At 45.2% G+C, this 17,647-nt stretch overlaps 1 protein-coding gene across 3 annotated transcripts in view; it reads right to left on the reverse strand.

Moving 5' to 3' along the window:
* SULF1 (sulfatase 1) overlaps positions 1 to 17,647 on the reverse strand; it is a 130,867-nt gene that overhangs the window by 5,141 nt on the left and 108,079 nt on the right. For 2 of the 3 annotated variants that reach the window (XM_006165746.3, XM_006165745.3), the window contains one exon: positions 16,969 to 17,002. In XM_006165746.3, the coding sequence (XP_006165808.1) occupies positions 16,969 to 17,002 (34 nt within the window). Of the gene's footprint in view, positions 1 to 14,035; positions 14,364 to 16,968; positions 17,003 to 17,647 lie in introns of those variants that run through there. The other variant, XM_014583069.2, reaches the window with a different exon arrangement.

Consider the following 17,647-nt stretch of genomic DNA (forward strand, 5'->3'; position numbering starts at 1 on the left):
GAATGCCGTGCACATGAACTGTTCCTGACCAATCTTCCATAGGATGAGTTCTGTTCAACCAAGAAATCCCTGGGGAAGCCTTGTGAAAGGAATGATAGTGAGCATTTAACTTATTGATCAGGTCTAGGATCAGAGCGAAGGCAGAAGAAGGGCAAAACAATAATATATGCATTTTATATGACAAAGTAGAAATGATGCAACTGAAAATGAGAGTAGAATTAAGAAAAGGGAGCAAGCTCCCTGAGTATGGCTCCAGTAATAGTGGGGAGTCACAGAATGCCATTAAAAACTGACTGATGAGATGCCATGGGATAAATAAGAAAACAGAGACTAGAGGCATTTAAAAAGCATAAGCACAAAAGGCAACTGATTGGACAAAAAGAGAATAAGAGCAAAAAAAGAAAAAAAAAACAAGACCAACTATCTTTGTAAAGAAGAAACTATAGAAGATGGAGTGAGGGCATGGTGGTTGACATGCTGGACTCTCACATGGCCAACTGTGGTTCAAGTCCTGGACCTGGTGGCTTCCTTTCTCACTTTTCCTCTCCCTCTCTTTCTCTGTCTCTCTCTGATCAAATTTTAAAATAATAATGATGATGAATAAAATTAAAAATAATTCTCAAAAAAGATATAGTGAGAAATGTATAGAAATAATAGTAGATACTCAGTCCAAGACAGATCAAATGGACCAAACTTAGATAAGACTATTTATTGGAATATGGCTGAAAGCACTTAGTGGATCTTCTGGTACATTTCCTTGTGTTGGACAAGTGAGTCTATCCACGTGGACGTGGTGGGATGCAGCCCTGAAGAAATGGTGGAATCCAGACCTAGTCTCCTTGCACCCTTTCGGGCACATCATGTCAACAAGAGCTGTTCTGTCTTCTGACGAGAGACAGAGCCTGCAGATGGCTGTGGGGAAGGTTTCTGGAAAAGGCCTTGAAGTGCTGGCAAGTGGACTGCACTGCTCCAGGGTCGATGGTCCCAAGGGGATATCCATGGGTCCCTGATAGGAGCAGACATTTACTCTGGACTGCATACTCACTAGTAGATACAAATGCTCAAATCCTATTAAGGGACTGGAATAGAAGATACCATACCAACGTGGGTCACTAAGTTACATTTCTTTAGACCAAAGAACACACTACTGCTATAGTGTCTAACGGCGAGGAAAGACATTTCAGGTTATGTTGCCTATCATCCTCAGAGTAAAAGTTCAATAGAGAATTAGAATGGGCAGTTAAAACATCTGCTGTCGGGGCCAGCAAGTGGCATGGTGATCAAAGCACTGGACTCCCACATGGATGACCATGGTTCGAGTCTGGGATTGGTGGCTTGCTTTTTTACTTTCCCTCTCTCTTTATCGCTCTCTGGCCAAATTAATATTAATAACAAATAATCCCTTTTTATTACACATTTTTAAAATTTAACTTTATTTATTTATTTACTTTAATTTGACCAGAGAGGAAGAGGGAGGGAGGGAGGGAGAGGGAGAGAGAGAGGGAGAGAGTGGGAGAGAGAAAGAGAGAGAGAGAGAGAGAGAGAGAGAGAGAGAAAGCAAGCCATCAGGTCTGGGACTCGAACCATGGTTGGCCATGTGAAATCCGGCACCCTTAATCACCATACCACCTGCTGACCCCCTAAATAAAATAATTCTAAAAAATTTACTGCCTAAAATGGGAGGAGATAAAGGCATGCAGAGCTGGCTGACCCAGTTTCACACTCCACATATGGGGGCTTAAGGGAGGGTCTCCACTGAAGAGATTTCTCTGCACTTCAGTAGGGTATGAAGAAGAGGGGGTAGAGGGTGATGCTGGTGGAACTATGCAATTCTTCCCCACGATCACCTTGACTTTCCTTTTTCCTACCTGATGCAGTGGTTCCAGGACTAGGGAGTAACTGTGGGTGTCAGAAGTGTGGATGATTTAAAGCAAAAAACTGTAACTATAATTTAAAACTATGTCAGAATTCCTGAGATGGGGCAGGTTGTGCCCCATCTAGCAAAACCGGGGTTAACAATGCATGTAGCTATACGGCCTGGTGGTAAAGACAGCTCACTGGCTCTGCACCTATGTAATCTTGCCCTATCTGAATGGCAGGGGGCATGTGCCGCGTGGGGGTGGGGGATATCTGATAGCTGGAATGACTACCTAGAGCACAATGGTTGAAGCTAATGCCCTCTCCAAAGGTGGAAATGGCCAATGGGCAAAAATGGAGAAACAAAGAACTGAGGGTACCAGAATGAAGAAATGGGTTATAGAGTGACAGAAATCCAATTAACACCTTGAAAGAGGCCTGGAGCAAGAGATAGTGTCATCCCTTAGCTTGGAGATACCAGATGTCTGAAAGAGTGCAGCCAGACAGTGCACACACCCCTCCGGCTTTGGGAACTGGACAAGATGGCATGGAAGCCTGTAGGCCTGAGTGGCCTCACCCTGGGACACATTTTCAGGTGACATGATGATGGACTGGGCAAATTATGAATGACCGGGATTCTAGGAATGTGCCAATGCCTTTCAACTTCTGTGAACCTTTCAATGGAAGGGGCCTCTGGCTAGTGACCAGGGAGTGAGCTGTGAAGTAATAGGAAATTTATATCTGGTCTATACACAGATCCTAAAATCCTTGAGCTCTCCTGAGTGATGACTGTCTTTTATATGCCACTGAGATGACTGGGGCTCCCCCAAGACAGCTTTATGCTGACGGTCAGAAAGACAAAGGCGTAATTAGAGGGCTGGAACATTCAGTCCCAATCTCTGGAGATAAAGTTAATCACCAAATGATTTAATCAGTCATGCCTATGTAATGGGACCTCCATAAAAACCTTAAAGGATGGATGGAGCTGGTGGCATGGTGGCACTGGACTCCCACATGGCTCACCGCAGTTTGAGTCCTGGACCTGGCAGTTTACTTTCTCACTTTCCCTTTCTCATTCCCTCTGTCTCCTTCTCTGGGCAAATTAAAAAGTAAAAATAACAAATAAAATTAAATAAATAATTCTTAAAAAGAAATTCAAGGACAAGATTCAGACAGCTTCCCAGTTGGTGAATGCATCCGTGAGCTATGAGGATCACACAACCCAAAGTCCATGAAGGTAGAGCTCTGGCGTCAGGACCCTGCCAGATCTCACCCTATCTCACCCGCACCTCTTCAGCTGGCTGTTCCTTTGTACCTTTTAAAATATCATTTGTAGGGGCCAGCAGGTGTCATGGTGTTTAAAGTGCTAGACTTCCACATGGCTGACGGTTCAAGTCCCAGACCTGGAGGCTTTAAGTTATGCTAGGCTCGTGTGTGTGTGTACCAAAAAATCCCAGAAGGAGAATTGGAGGAGAAGGGATTGCAGTGTGGGCTTCCCTGCAGAGGGTGATTTCTCATTTTCCCTCTCACTATTTCTCTCTCTCTCTCTGGCAAGCACATGTATCCTATGGCAAAATCCTTAAAAATACAAATATAAAAAAACGTAATACAAGTGCCCCAATTCCAAAGATGTCCACCTCTAAATCCCCAGGAACTACTACTATGGCAACTACTACTGTGAGTAGCTAGCCGACTTGGCAAAAGGGACAGCAGGTGTGATTAAGGAGCGTGAGAGGGGGAATTAGCCCGGAGTATATCCAAGTGGAGCTGGTGTAAGCACAAAGGCCCTTTTATTTTCTTTTTTTGGGGAGAGGTTTTTGCTATAGGGTGCCTGCACTCGCCAGACAGACAGAGAGAGACATAGAGACAGAAAGTGAGAAATCACCCCCCAGGGGGCATGGCCACGCTGCAATCCCTTCTCCTCCATTCTCCTCTTGGGATCTTGGGCACGCACGCACACACACATGCCTGGCGTGAGTTCTAAGCCACCGGGTCCAGGATGTGAACCGCAGTCGACTATGTGGGAGTCCAGCAAAATAGCCATTACGCTAACTGCTGGTTTCCAAAGGTCATTTTTTTTTAAGAGAGACATTTTTGCTATAGGGCACGTTGCTGGAAAGACAGAGACAGAGAGACAGAAAGTGTGAAGTCACCCCTCGGGGGATGGCCACTCCATAATTCCTTCTCTTCCATTCTCTAGGGATTTTAGGCACACACACACACACACACACACACACACACCCCTGGTGTGAGTTTCAAGCTGCCCTGCTGGCTGCTCAAAATATAGTCAACTACTTGGGAGTCCATTGATGTAACCATTATGCCATCTGCTGGCTCCCACAAAGGTTATTTTTAAGGAAAAGGAAGGTGTGGAGGCAGCAGGATCAGAAAAGGAGACATCATCCTGACAAGCATAGGAGGGGGCTGGGGAGAAAGAGCACCAGTGACGGATTGGCGATTAGCCGGGCTGTTGGCTCTGGAGATGGAGGGGGCCATGAGGGAGGAATGCAGACAGCGGGTGGGTAGTGGAAAAGGCAAGCAAATTGACTCTACCCCAAGCCTCCAAAATAAACACAGATCTGCTGATAATACCTTGATTTGAATCCAGTCAAACTCATTTTTGACCTATTTCTAGAAATCTGAGAATAGATGTGTGTTGTTTTAAGGCAGTGTGGTAATTTATTACAGCAGTGATAAGAAATAAAGGTGGTGTCTGAAATAATGCTAGCACAGATGAAAAAAAATTACAGACTGGGACCAGCAATTAGCATAATGGCTTTGTCACTGGACTCCCACGTAGTCGACCACGGTTTGAGTCCCGGACCCGGTGGCTTAAACTCACGCCGGGCGCGTGTGCGTGCGTGCCCAAGATCCCGAGAGGAGAATGGAGGAGAAGGGATTGCGGCGTGGCCATCCCCCTTGGGGGGTAATTTCTTGCTTTCTATCTGTCTCTCTGGCGAGTGCATGCGCCCAATAGCAAAAACCTACCCCCCCTAAAAAGAAAAGAAAATTACAAACTGATATGACTTATAAATATAATTCAAAAATTTTAAATAAAATATTAGTAAACAGAATTCAATATTATATTAAGAAAAGAATATACACTGACCTAGTGGGATTTATTCTATTGATAGAAAGGTTAGTTAATTCATAGTGAAACAGTGTACTGTATTAATGGAGCCGAAAAGAAAACTTATTGAAACACCACCAAAGCTGCTGAAAAAGGATTATGATAAATTCAACACTTATGTTAAGAAAACTCTTAAAAAAAAAGTCGATAAGCTCCTTCCTTAACACACACAGAAAAATACATATAACTTAGTCCTAAAGCCTGTCTTAATAGGGGAATCCTAAAGCATTTTCACTAAGATCAGGGACAAGGTAACATTGTACTAGAAGTATTATTAGGTCATTTAATTAGACACAGCTCTGCATAACTATCGGCCCAGAACGGATATCAATACATGTGTGTAATTAGACACAGCTCTGCATAACTATAGGCCCAGAACGGATATCAATACATGTGTGTATGCAGCTTAGCTCCATCTACCAAGAATCTAGATGGAAAGACACCACAGTAGCAGTTACATACACTTCAAACCCAGACCTTGGTGTTCAAATGCCACTCCCCTCTAAAAGGAAATGGGACCCCATGGACAGATGTCTGATTCTGGCTGTGGGGTAACAAAAACACAAGATGACCGTGGAACAGAGAAGGGCTCAGAAAATAACGAGGACACTCCGAAAGAATACAGAAGCCTTCCAAAGGGACACCAGTGGCCAAACCCAGAACACTTAGATGATTAAAATGACAGATTCTACAGAATAAAATGAAGATCTGTGAGTCCATTAACAATATATATAAATAAATAAATAGGAGAGAAGAGAAATGTCTTCTTTGTGGTAGAATGACACCTGAGAATTGTCGGAGGAACAATGGAGTGGGAAAAATAAAAATTTGTAGCCATGCCAATAACGAATGATTCAAACAAGAATCCTAAATGCCTGCAGAAGCTCGGAGATGACTTAAAAAGGGCAATTAAAAGGGAAAATAGTAATTTTAGAGTGGGTTAACCTCTAGCCAAGCAGCCACGGGAAATACCACCAAGCAGATGTCATGTAGCTCCTGAGAAGAGAGTCTGAGAATCCAACACTACTTTGGTGGAATTCCTGCTCCAAATGCACGACCTCAGTCCAGCTACGAAGAAACATCTGATATACCTCAGTTAAGAGACATTTTACAAGCCAACTGGCCTGTACTCTTTAAAATGTCACAACCAACCATGAAAAGTTGACGCACTGTTCCACATGCAAAGAGACGTCAAAGAGGTGACAATTTACTGCAATGTGTGACTCAGACGTGGGCCCCAGATGAGAAAACAAAACCCAGGAAACCATAAACATTATTGGGACATTTGGCAACATTTGAATATGAAATGTGGATTAGTTAATAATCGTGTTTCACTGTTAAATGACCTGATTTTAGTAAATACACAGTAGCTATTATATTTAAGAGAAAATTTTCATTCCTAGGAAATGCACATGAAAGCATTTACATATAAAGGATTATTGACGTCTGCACATTACATGAAAATAATTCAGAAAAAGATGTGTGTGGAAAAAGAGTGAGAACATATGAAGCAAATGAGGTAAAATTTCCTGGCATTTTTCTCACAACCTTTCTTTCAGTGCAAAGTTTCATCGAAACAGAAAGTTAAAAAAAAACTTATGAGACATTAGAACCTAAATTTTCCATGAATTTGCCCCATTGTCTGCCGTTCTTCAGCTCACAAAAGGAAACCCGTTTCTTGGGGCATCTGTAAGTTTCTTTTTCAGAGACAAAAGGTGTGGATGGATTTGGTCTGAAAAGTAAATTTTTGGAATGAATGGAGATGATTTTGAGGTTCAGGCAATTCGCATCCAACCCCAGAAACAGAAAGGTTGTAAAACCACTAGGAAAAATTCAAGAACGTATTCAGGTCTTGGACTGAGCCACACTTTTTAGGTATCTTTGTTCTTTTCTTTTTTAATTTGTCAGAGGATGAGTATGCTCTCTGGAGAAAGAACGGGAGAGAGAGAGAGAGAGGAAGAGAGAGAGAGAAGGCAAGAAAGTACCCCCGATGGGGACGGGTCACGCTGCAGGCTCTTTTCCATTTTTTCTCCTTTTGGGACTTTTGGACATTCATGTACACGCACCTGGCATGTTTCTCAAGCATGCAGTCGGATGTGTGAGATCCAGCTGCCTTAACCAGGCCACGCGTGGCTGTCACTAACAGGACAGTGTAATGACAGCGTGCTCTATTCCACAGATGGGTAGCTTTGAGGTCACGTGTGTGGAATTGGAACCCTTCCTAGAGCAGCGTGATAGTCAACAAGGGCTAACAGTGTCAAAAGCGGCTGGAAGCAGTTGGCGTAATGGCTATGCTGCTGGGCTCCCATGTAGTCGACTGCAGTTCAAGTCCCGGATCCAGTGGCTTAAACTCACGCCAGGCAAGTGTGCATGCGCGCCCAGGATCCCGAGAGGAGAATGGAGGCGAACAGATTGTGGTGCAGCCATCCCACACCCCCAATGGGGGGTGATTTCTCACTTTCTGTCTGTCTCTTTCTGGCAAGCGCACGCACCCTATAGCAAAAACCTCTCAAAAAACAAACAAACAAACAAACAAAACAAAACAAAAACAAACAAAAAAACCCCCCAAAACAACGACAAAACCCTTGCAGCTGGAAGGATCCTTTCTACAGAGACGACCTGGCTTCTGACTTGTCTTCTCAGCCCTTTCTCCACGTGGTCGCTGATCTAACCTCATGGATGAGTATCACGCGCTTGTGCTGTTCCTAGAAAGCGTTTCTTGGCCTCATCATCCAAGCCTGCTCTTAGTCTTGAAGACCAAATTTAAGCATCATCTCTTCCACAAAGCCTTTTCCGTCTTTCTTTGGGTCTCCTTAGCCTTGTGTGTGCCCCCCCATTTATAGCGTCCATCTGGGTCTGGTACCTGATTCTGGGGAACTACGCATAAGAGCTTCTTTTTGTCTTTAGAGAGATTTTTGCTATAGTGTGCACTCACTCAAGAGACAGAGACAGAGAGACAGAAAGCAAGAAATCACCCCTAGGGCAGGAGAAGGCCACACTGTAATCTCCTCCATTCTCCTCTTGGGATTTTGGGCATGCATGCACATGTGCCCGGCGTGACTTTTAAGCTGCCTGGTCCAGGACTCAAACTGTGGTCTATGACGTGGGAATCCAGCGACATAACCATTACACCATTGGCGGACCCAGAGCTTCTTTTTGAAGGTGCTACCATGCGTAGAGGTAGCCATTCAGTTTCATTTTGTCTATTTGTTGAAAGAAGGAAGGCACATTTTCTACCATTTTCCCCTTTTATATTGAAGTGGATGAAAGGTAGATTTTATTCCCCTGTTTGGGGAGGACCTTAAGGAGTTCTGCCAACGCTGCACTTCACGTTCTCCTTCTACGGCACAAAGCACTGGGAGGAGAATCAGTACTGGATAAGGAAGGGAAAATGGTGAACTTTCTTCGAGAGCTTAGACTAATGCAAAGTCTGACCCTACCTCTGACTTAGTGGCCACCGAGGTCTGTCCCCACCCCAGCTGGCTCTGTCACTTGTCTAGAGAGCTTCTGCTGGAGTCGGCCCAGGGACTCCTCCGGGGCACAACTCCTCGCAGGGGCAAAGCACATGACCAAACGCAGTGGCCAGCAACCTTGACCCCAAGTCTCCTCATTGCCTTAGGAGGTCGACCTCCCCCCTCCAGCCCTTTAACTCCAACCCCTGACTTTGCCACACCTCTTGTTCGAGCACCTGAAACAGGAAAGTCCAATCATGCTACTAAGGCATCTTAACACAGACGGAGTCTCCGAGCTGCAACGGAAGAAAAGGCCAGGGCAAGCTTCTTAGAGCAACGCAGGGCAGGGCAGGGCAGTGAAGGTTGGGTATTTCTCTCCATCTCTGGAGGCTCAGGCAGTTCAGAAAACGGACCTGTGTTGCCGTGTGGCTGCTTAGGCCTGGCCCAGATCCTGGGTCAAGGGAATGGCAAGTGGTGCGTGAGGGCTGGGTGGAAGTAGCTATTTCTCAGCTTTTGGGATGGTGCCAACGAGTGATGATGGAGATGCAACAGGACTAATGAGTCTCTCTCATATGCTGTAGTGCACGTACACTCGTCAGAGACACACAGAGAGAGGAAGTGAGAAACTACCCCTCAGGAGGGTGGCCACGCTGCAATCCCTTCTCTTCCATTCTCCCCCTGGGATTCTGGGCATGTGCACAATATGCTCAGTCTGTTTTTCTTTTTCTTATTTTTTTGTAGAGGTTTTTGCCTTAGTGTGCAAAAAGAGAGTGTACTCTGGTGTGCTTGCCTGAGAGAGACAGACAGAGAAAGTGAGAAATCACCCCATGGGGGGATGGTAATCCCTTCTCCATGCTCCTTCTGGGATCTTGGGCATGCATGCAAGCGTGCCTGGTGTGAGTTTCAAGTCACTGGGTAGGGAGCTCGAACTACAGTCAGCCATGTGGGAGTCCAGTGACATAACCACTATGCCAACTGCTGGCCCCCTGCTCAGTGTGTTTTTCAAGCTGCTGGGTCCAGGACTCAAACATTGCAGTTGGCCATGTGAGATCCAGCTGTCTTAAGCAGCATGCCACTACGCTGGCCCACGAATATCTGTCTTTGTGTGTCTTTTTTTTTTCAATTCTAAATCTAGTTTCAGAATAACTGTGCCTACATTTTCACCAGAATGTTTTTATGAGAACAGGAGAGGAAAAAGTTACAGATGTAAACAATGACACAGTTATATTTTTTAATGGTAAGACCCTTCTTTACTGGCCAACTCCAAGAACATTTTATAGGTTGTGCAAAAACATTTGCAGCTTCCACATGTTGTTTTTCTCTCAAGCTTTTCCGTCTCTGACCATTACAACAGATGTCTGATAAAACACTAAACAAGTCTTCTAAGGAAGACAAGCCTAGGGAGGCTATTACCATAATCCACATTTTCCCTTGTAAGATGGCTTTTTCATAATAGAAAGACAGAAACAAAACCCAGACGTCTGCTGTTGTTGCAAGTGATCTTTTGGACTGAACCAAAAAAGAATGTGGCAGTTTTACTCTCCAGCTACCTAGGAAAACAACTTTTTAAAAAAGATGACTTTCTGGGGCCAGCGGATGGCATAGCAATTTTGCTGGACTCCCACATGGCCAACCGCAGTTCGAATCCCGAATCTGGTGGTTTGAAACTTGCATCATGCACGTGTGTGTGCGTGCCCAAGATCCCAGAATTGGGGAGAAGGGATCGTGGTATGGCCATCCCCCTTGGGAGGTGGTTTCTCACTTTCTCTCTCTGTCTTTACCTTTTTCTTTCTCTCTGGGAGCATATGTTCCCTGAGGCAAAGGCCTCTAAATAATAGAAAAAAGAGACGACTTTCAGGTCTAGCAGGCGGTGTAGTGGTTAAGGCACTGGACTCCCACTTGGTCAAGCACAGTTTGAATCTTGGATCTGGCAGCTTGAAACTCACAACAGCCACGTGTGTGTGTGTCCAAAATCCCAAGAAGAGAATGGAAGAGAAGGGACTGTAGCGTGGCTATCTCCCTTGGGGGGGGGGGTAATTTCTTACTTTCTGTCTCTCTGTCTCTCAGGCAATCACATGTGCCTTATAACAAAAATCTCTCTCTAAAAAAAAGATGATTTTTTTAGTGTCAAAAAACAACAGCAACGGGACCAGCAGTTAGCATAATGGCTATGTCGCTGAACTCCCATGTAGTCAACTGCGGTTCGAGTCCTGTACCCAGTGACTTAAACTCACGCCGGGCACATGTGTGTGCGTGCCTAAAATCCCGAGAGGAGAATGGAGGAGAAGGGATTGCGGCGTGGCCATCTCCCCGGGGGGTGATTTCTCACTTTCTGCCTCTCTGTCCCTCTCTGTCTTTCTGGCGAGCACACGCGCCCTATAGCAAAAAAACCTCTCTAAAAAAAACCAAACAAACAAACAAATCAACAGCAAGTACTTCCTCTAACTACCCAATCCCGTCTGCCAAAACACCCAAAGCAGCTAAAACTGTGTCCTGTTTGTCCTGAGCATGTTATCACCCCTGTGATATCTGTCATAGAATAAAGATGCTCTTCAGTGGAGAACAAGACACACAAAAAGGGATATGCACTCTGCTTCAGAAAACTGAATTTTGTATTATAATATAATCTTGCCCTAAGGGACTTTCTCTGGGCTGCAGTTTTTACATCCTTGCTGTGACACTAAGAACAAAGTTTTCTCAAACTTCCTTAATGATAACAATAATCAAAAGTTAGTGGGTTATAGAGAAGCTCATACAATTGCTTCACCCACTGCCACACATGAAACCATGCCAGGGACCAGCAGTTGGCATAATGGCTATGTCACTGGGCTCCCATGTAGTCAACCGTGGTTCGAATCCCGGACCCAGTGGCCTTATTTCACACCAGGTGCGTGTGTGTGCGTGCCCAAGATCCTGAGAAGAGAATGGAGGAGAAGGGATTGTGGCATGGTCATCCCTCCTGGGGTATGTGTGGGGGTGATTTCTCACTTTCTGTCTCTCTCTCTCTGGTGAGCACATGCTGGTGAGCACATGTGCCCTATAGCAAAGGAGCAAAGTGCCCTAAAAAAAAAAACCCCAAAAAAAAAAAAAAAAAAAAAAAAAAAAGAAAGAAAGAAAGCAAGCAAGCAAGCATCGGGTAGCAGGTGCCAAGACAAAGGACATTATGGGCAAGCATGCTTATCTCCGGCCAGTCCTCTGGGGTCAGAAGTGCTCAGCAGAAGGGTGTGTCCCAGCAGCCAGGGGTGACTAGAGGAATAGAAGAAAGTCTGCATAGCTGCTGCATGGCAGCTTCAGTGGGAGACACAGAGAGAGATCGAGTCTTGGCACAGAGTAAGTGCAGGGCGAGCATTCCTTGAGCAACACAGAGCAAGGCGGTGAAGGCATTTGAATTCCTGGGGCCGAGGGAATAGTGTCTTTCTGGAGGGGCCAAATGAGGACTGGCAGGTGATGGTGGTGGTGGAGAAAAAGGAGATGTTTTTTTAATAATAATAGTAATTTATGTATTTATTTATTTTTTGGTAGAGAGAGATTTTTGCTATAGGGTTCATGAGCTCACCAGAGACAGAGAAAGAGAGATAGAAAGTGAGAAATCGCCCCCCACGGGGATGACCACACTGCAATTCCCTCTCCTCCATTATCGTCTCAGGATCTTGAGCACTCACGCATACATGCCCAGTGCAAGTTTTAAGCCACTGGGTCTGAGACTTGAACTGCGGTCAACTAAGTTGGAGTCAAGCAACGCAACCATTATGCCATTTACCAGTCCCAAAGGGGAGATATTTCTTATCGAATGGTGCCAATGACTGATGATGGCGATAGGATGGGGATAATGAGTGTCTCTTTGTGTCTTTCTTAGAGAATATATGCATGGATTTTGGAATTAATATCACTGATTCTTCCCATTCACATACTGTTTCATTCCTGTTAATATTTTCCCAGCATCCCATACTTTATTTTACTGATAATATCCATGAGATCCACTGAAGCTTGAGACACACCAGACCCTGTTCAAGAGAAGTTGAGATCTGACCCCCAGGCAGCCTGGCTCCCCAGCATCCATGCCTGTAACCACAGCCCTGCACAGAACTAATGCACTGCTGTGTCACCCACAGCCGTCTTCGGCACACATTGTTGCTCTGGGAGAAAGAAATCAAAACAGGCCAGAGTAATGGCGGATGGTGCTTGGCATGGTCTGCCACCTGTGGGGCTTGGAGCAAAGGACCAGGAAGTAGCCCTGCCAGCGAATGGTGCCAGGAATGGACTGCTCCACGTGATCCTCGGGCAAGCTTGACTGCCAGGAGCTCCTCTAGGACTCCAAAGGGCAACAGCGTGGGCTTTCCTATGCAAACACCCCAGCAACCTGTCGGTCCTAGTCTACTCTGCAATATAGTTAGAAGGTATTGCTCTTTTTTTATATTTAAGAGGTTTTTTGCTGTAGGGCGCATGTGCTCGCTAGAGAGACAGAGAAAGACAGAGAGACAGAAAGCAAGAAATCACCCCCCAGGGGGGATGACCACGCTGCAGTCCCTTCTCCTCCATTCTCCTCTCGGGATCTTGGGCACACACGCACACGCGCCCGGCGTGAGTTTAAGCCACCGGGTCTGGGACTCGAATTGCAGTTGACTACATGGGAGTCCAAAGACATAGCCATTACACCAACTGCTGGTCCCGAAGGTATTGCTTTTAGCTCATGCCAGAAATTATTTCTTGAGTCACGGGTGCCTCTCCCTGGGCTGTGTCCCTACTTTGAGCTTGTCCTAACTGGAAAATGACCAGTGTGAGTGAGGATTAAAGTGTCTCAGCTGCCCCTCCCTTGTGGACACAAACCAGGGAGGAATACAGAGATATGGAAATTGAGTAGGGCATAGACTTGCTTTGAGAAGACCATATAAGTAAGTCTAAAGAAGTTTCCCAAGTCCACAAGAGAGAAGGTAGTCTAAAACGCTTATTTGGTCCATTTTGCACAAGATAATTTTCTTTTCTTTCCTTCTTTCTTTCTCTTTCTTTCTTTCTTTCTTTCTTTCTTTCTTTCTTTCTTTCTCTCTCTTTCTTTTCTTTTCTTTTCTTTTCTTTTTTTCTTTTTTTTTTTAAGAGAGATTTTTGCTATAGGGCACATGCACTTGCTGGAGAGACAGAAAATGAGAAGTCACCTCCTCCCCCAGAAGGGATGGCCACCCCACAATCCCTTCTCCTCCATTCTCCTCTCAGGATCTTGGCCATGCATGCACACATGCCTGGCATGAGTTTTAATCTGCCAGGTCTGGGACTCAAACTGTGGTCAACTACGGGGAGTCCAGCAATGTACCCATTATGCCATCTGCTAGTTCCAGACCAGATGATCTTCTAAAATATAGTCGTTGCTAAAGTTTCTGTAGGTGATTGGTTCCAGGACTCTCAGATACCAGAACCTGGGATGCGCAAGTCACTTATACCACGTACAACGGAACAGTATTTGCATAAAAGCCATCTGCACCCCCCCTTACCCTTTCCAACGTCTCTGGGTTAGTATACTCTCTAATACAAGGTCAATGCTATGCGAAGAGTTGTTACACTACACTGTGTTTAAAATTTATATTATTTTTTATTGTTGCATTGTTATTACCTCCCCTCCCCCAATATTTTCCATTCATAGTTGGTTGAACCTTCAGGGGTGGAATCCACAGATAGGGAGTGCTGATACTCTGTTGAGTTTTTACATTTCAAATTCTTCAGGTCTGGTTGTTATCCTTTCTCTCAAAGTCTTTTGCAATCGAATTTTATGATTGAAATGCATTTTCATTAGTTTTAGAAAATTATCAGTGTTACAAAAGTAAGGCCTCTGCACCCCCTTAGATGGTGTCATCTGTGGGTGCCCGGTACTGTGAACACCACCAGGAGACAGCAGCCTTCCAGCACTTCTTCACCTGCAGCGGCCTGTTTGGCACCTGATCTCATTCATTCGATAGAACAAGAGACCATAAACAGGTAAGGCCACATCCAACTCTGCCCCCTCGCGAGACCCCAGGCACGACCAGGCAAATTCCTCTCAGTAATCCCTTGTCAAGATTTCCTGTCTGCAACCTGGATATTGACGGGATGTGGCCTGTCTTATGGATTATGAGATCGTGATGTCTTCAGGTACCAGATATTTTGAGATTAAAGACTCCTCTGATTTGCCCTTTGGTAAAAAGCTTAGAAGAAACAATGAGAAGTACTGATACCATGTCACCCCTGCCTGGATGCCTGCAGGAACTAACGACGCCAAAGCAGGGTCAAACTGACCTCGAGCCATGGAGTCTTTGGCCCATGAATGGTGGCGGCGAGCAAGAGTGAGGGGAGAGTCTCGGATGCCACTTAATTATCTTGGAGTGCAGTTAAATATTCCTCATTTCCAAGCTGTCCAGGATGACTTCATGGCGAATAACTCTCTGACTCAGCTCTGACCAGGCTTATGTCTTAAATAACCCATTGCCAGCCTTCTCCCTTCTCCACAACTGCAGTAAAAGATGCTAGGCTGAAACCCACCAGCTGTACAGCGGAGTGCAGCATAAACTAACCGCAAAGTCAATATTTAGTGTGAGGTGCATTTAGGATGTCACCCTTTGGAAATGTCTTCATGTAACCAGGGGAAGCTGGCCAAATAGTTGTGGCATACAGGGTGTCATGTGTGTGGCGTGATACAGGCTTGGTGCGGAAGCTGATGGAGAAAGGAAAGAAGGTAAGAGAGAAGAGAAAAGGGAAGACATTGATAAATGGCTCTAACACATCCTCAGAAGTCCAGCTTCCTTGATTATTTGTTTCCGTTTTCTCTGCCGCCTTTCCTGTTGTCCCTTAGCTTCTCTTGGGTTGTCAGAAAAGTCAGGACATATTTTTTCCTGTTTTTCTATGCAAAAACACATCATGACTTTTCCAACAGCCCAAGAGTTCGATCAGTGAGCCTCCCTCTAAAAGGAGGCACCTGGGGCGGGACAGTAGTGCAGCCTCAACCATTGGTGTGGGTGAATGCAGGGGAAGATGGGGGTTCAGATCTGGAGATCCACCTGGCATGGGGGTATGTGCTCATGATGTGGGGCTGGCTCAAAATGGGAGTGTCATGCCCTATGGAGAGTGTGTATCTTTGCATTTGTCTGACTGCCTGTCGCTGTCTCTCTCATTCATGGCATCAAAAAATAAAAAGAATCTGAGCCCGTAGCTCAGGCAGTTGGAGAGGGTGCAGCGGGGTGAACAGGGTGCCCTGGAACAGAAATATTCTTTGGGAAGATATTCATGTGGATAGCATCAATCAAATCCACATTTCTTGATGAACATGTTTCTCCTAAGCAATTTAACTAAGGCATTTACACCTCTGTGCCTCAGTTTACCCTCAGCAGAAGCAGTCAGGATAACTCCTCCTTTTTTTGGAGAGGTTTTTGCTATAGGGTGTGTGTGCTCACCAGAAAGACAGAGAGAGAGAGAGAGAAAGAGAGGGAGAGAGAGACGAGAGAGACAGAAAGCTAGAAATCACCCCCTCCCCCCAAGGGGGATGGCCATGCCACAATCCCTTCTTCTCCATTCTCCTCTTGGGATCTTGGGCATGCATGCACATGCGCCTGGCATGAGTTTAAGTCACCAGATCTGGGACTCGAACTGTGGTCTACTACATGGGAGTCCAGCGACATAGTCATTACATCAATTGCTGGTCCCAACCCCTCCTTCTTTATGGGCCCCACGTGGTACATTTGTGATAGACCCACCTGAGGTCTACAATGAGTAGAAAATTAGCAATGGCTGTCATGGCTGGATGCCCAGGGGACAGGGATGCCACCAGGTGTCTGGGTGCTCCTACAGAGCTCAGTGAGGCAGGAAGCATGGGTGGGTTGGAAGAGAACAGGGTGATGGGGCCGAGGGGTGCCAGACACTATCATCTTAGTGCCATGTCAGTATCTTTTCTGAGTGTCCTGGCCCCAGAGACACTGTCCCCAAGCCTTGGAACAGTCTCTTTATCCACTGTCATCCTGCAGAGCTTTCTGAATCAGGGGGCAGCTGATTTTCACCACCGAGGGCAGTTAATGACCAGCAATAAAGAAGTTCCTTCTGTTTCCTCCAACTTTGCTTTAGAATGTTCTTAAAATTCTCATAAGTTCTTTGTGCCTTTGATATTATATTTAATAAAACTCTCTAACTCATGTCCATGAAGCCTCCCCACCAAATCAACGTGTAAGCACCACAAGGAAAAGAAACCTTCCACCCCCTCCCAGGACTCCCAGAGGTCACTCTGGTTTTTCTCCCCTTCACATCATTCCATGCTTAAAAGCATCATCCAACAAGCAAGCAGGCACGGGAAGGAGTACACACTTGGAGAGACATCTCGTGGGGACAGGGAGCTGATTTAAAAGCAAAATGACAGATCCGTGACCGATGACAAAATATGGTGGGGAATGCTGTTAGGACAACCATGCACCCCAAGCTATGCTCTGTGCAACACGAGGAAAACCAGAAATTAGTTGAAATGACTGGATCATGCAATTATTGGGAAAGAAGCTGATGAGGAGAATAAAAAAGTGTGAATACCTGTGTAGGTCATAGCTTCCTCCATCTTTATTTCCTGATAGAGGAAAATACAAGAGTAATGGATGTTAGCGTTAAGTAAAACTCACAAAACATTCCCTACGCAGGTTTCCAGGCACACGTCTAAATCCTAGAAAGAAATACATTGTGTTATACACGGAGAGCGCCGACATCCAACAGAGATATCTATTAGACAGGCCCCAATGAGGATCGAAAGCTATCAATAAAAAGATTTAAGGTAAAATATATATATATATAAGAGTTCACATGAAAAAAATGGGTGAGGGACAGAAAGGGAGGTGAGGCCATGTAAAAGCAATGAGAACAGTACTTCCAGAAGTCCATGTAATTCTCGGTAAAAGTTAAATTCGGGTTATTTTTAGACCAAACACTTGAACATGTGAGCCAATAATAATTTCCCTTAGGAATAGTCTAGAAGGTAGAGTGGGCTATGTAAGGTGTACCGGCATAACCGGCTCCCCCGGTGTGTCACTTCACTAGGAGGCTCCATCAGATCTCCCAGAGGAGAGCCGTTATGTCCTCACCAATAAGATCGCTGTGTTCCGGGCAGAAATACCTGGGTTTCATATTTCTAGTGCCTCCAATAGTTGGTTTAGATTCCAGGTCTTTGTGAGCTCTTTTTCTTGTCCATTTTTTTAGGTTTTTTTTTTTTTTTTTTTTT

The sequence above is a fragment of the Tupaia chinensis genome, unplaced genomic scaffold (genome assembly GCF_000334495.1).
Source record: "Tupaia chinensis unplaced genomic scaffold, TupChi_1.0 Scaffold144017_1, whole genome shotgun sequence".
NCBI classification, from domain to species: Eukaryota; Metazoa; Chordata; class Mammalia; order Scandentia; family Tupaiidae; genus Tupaia; species Tupaia belangeri.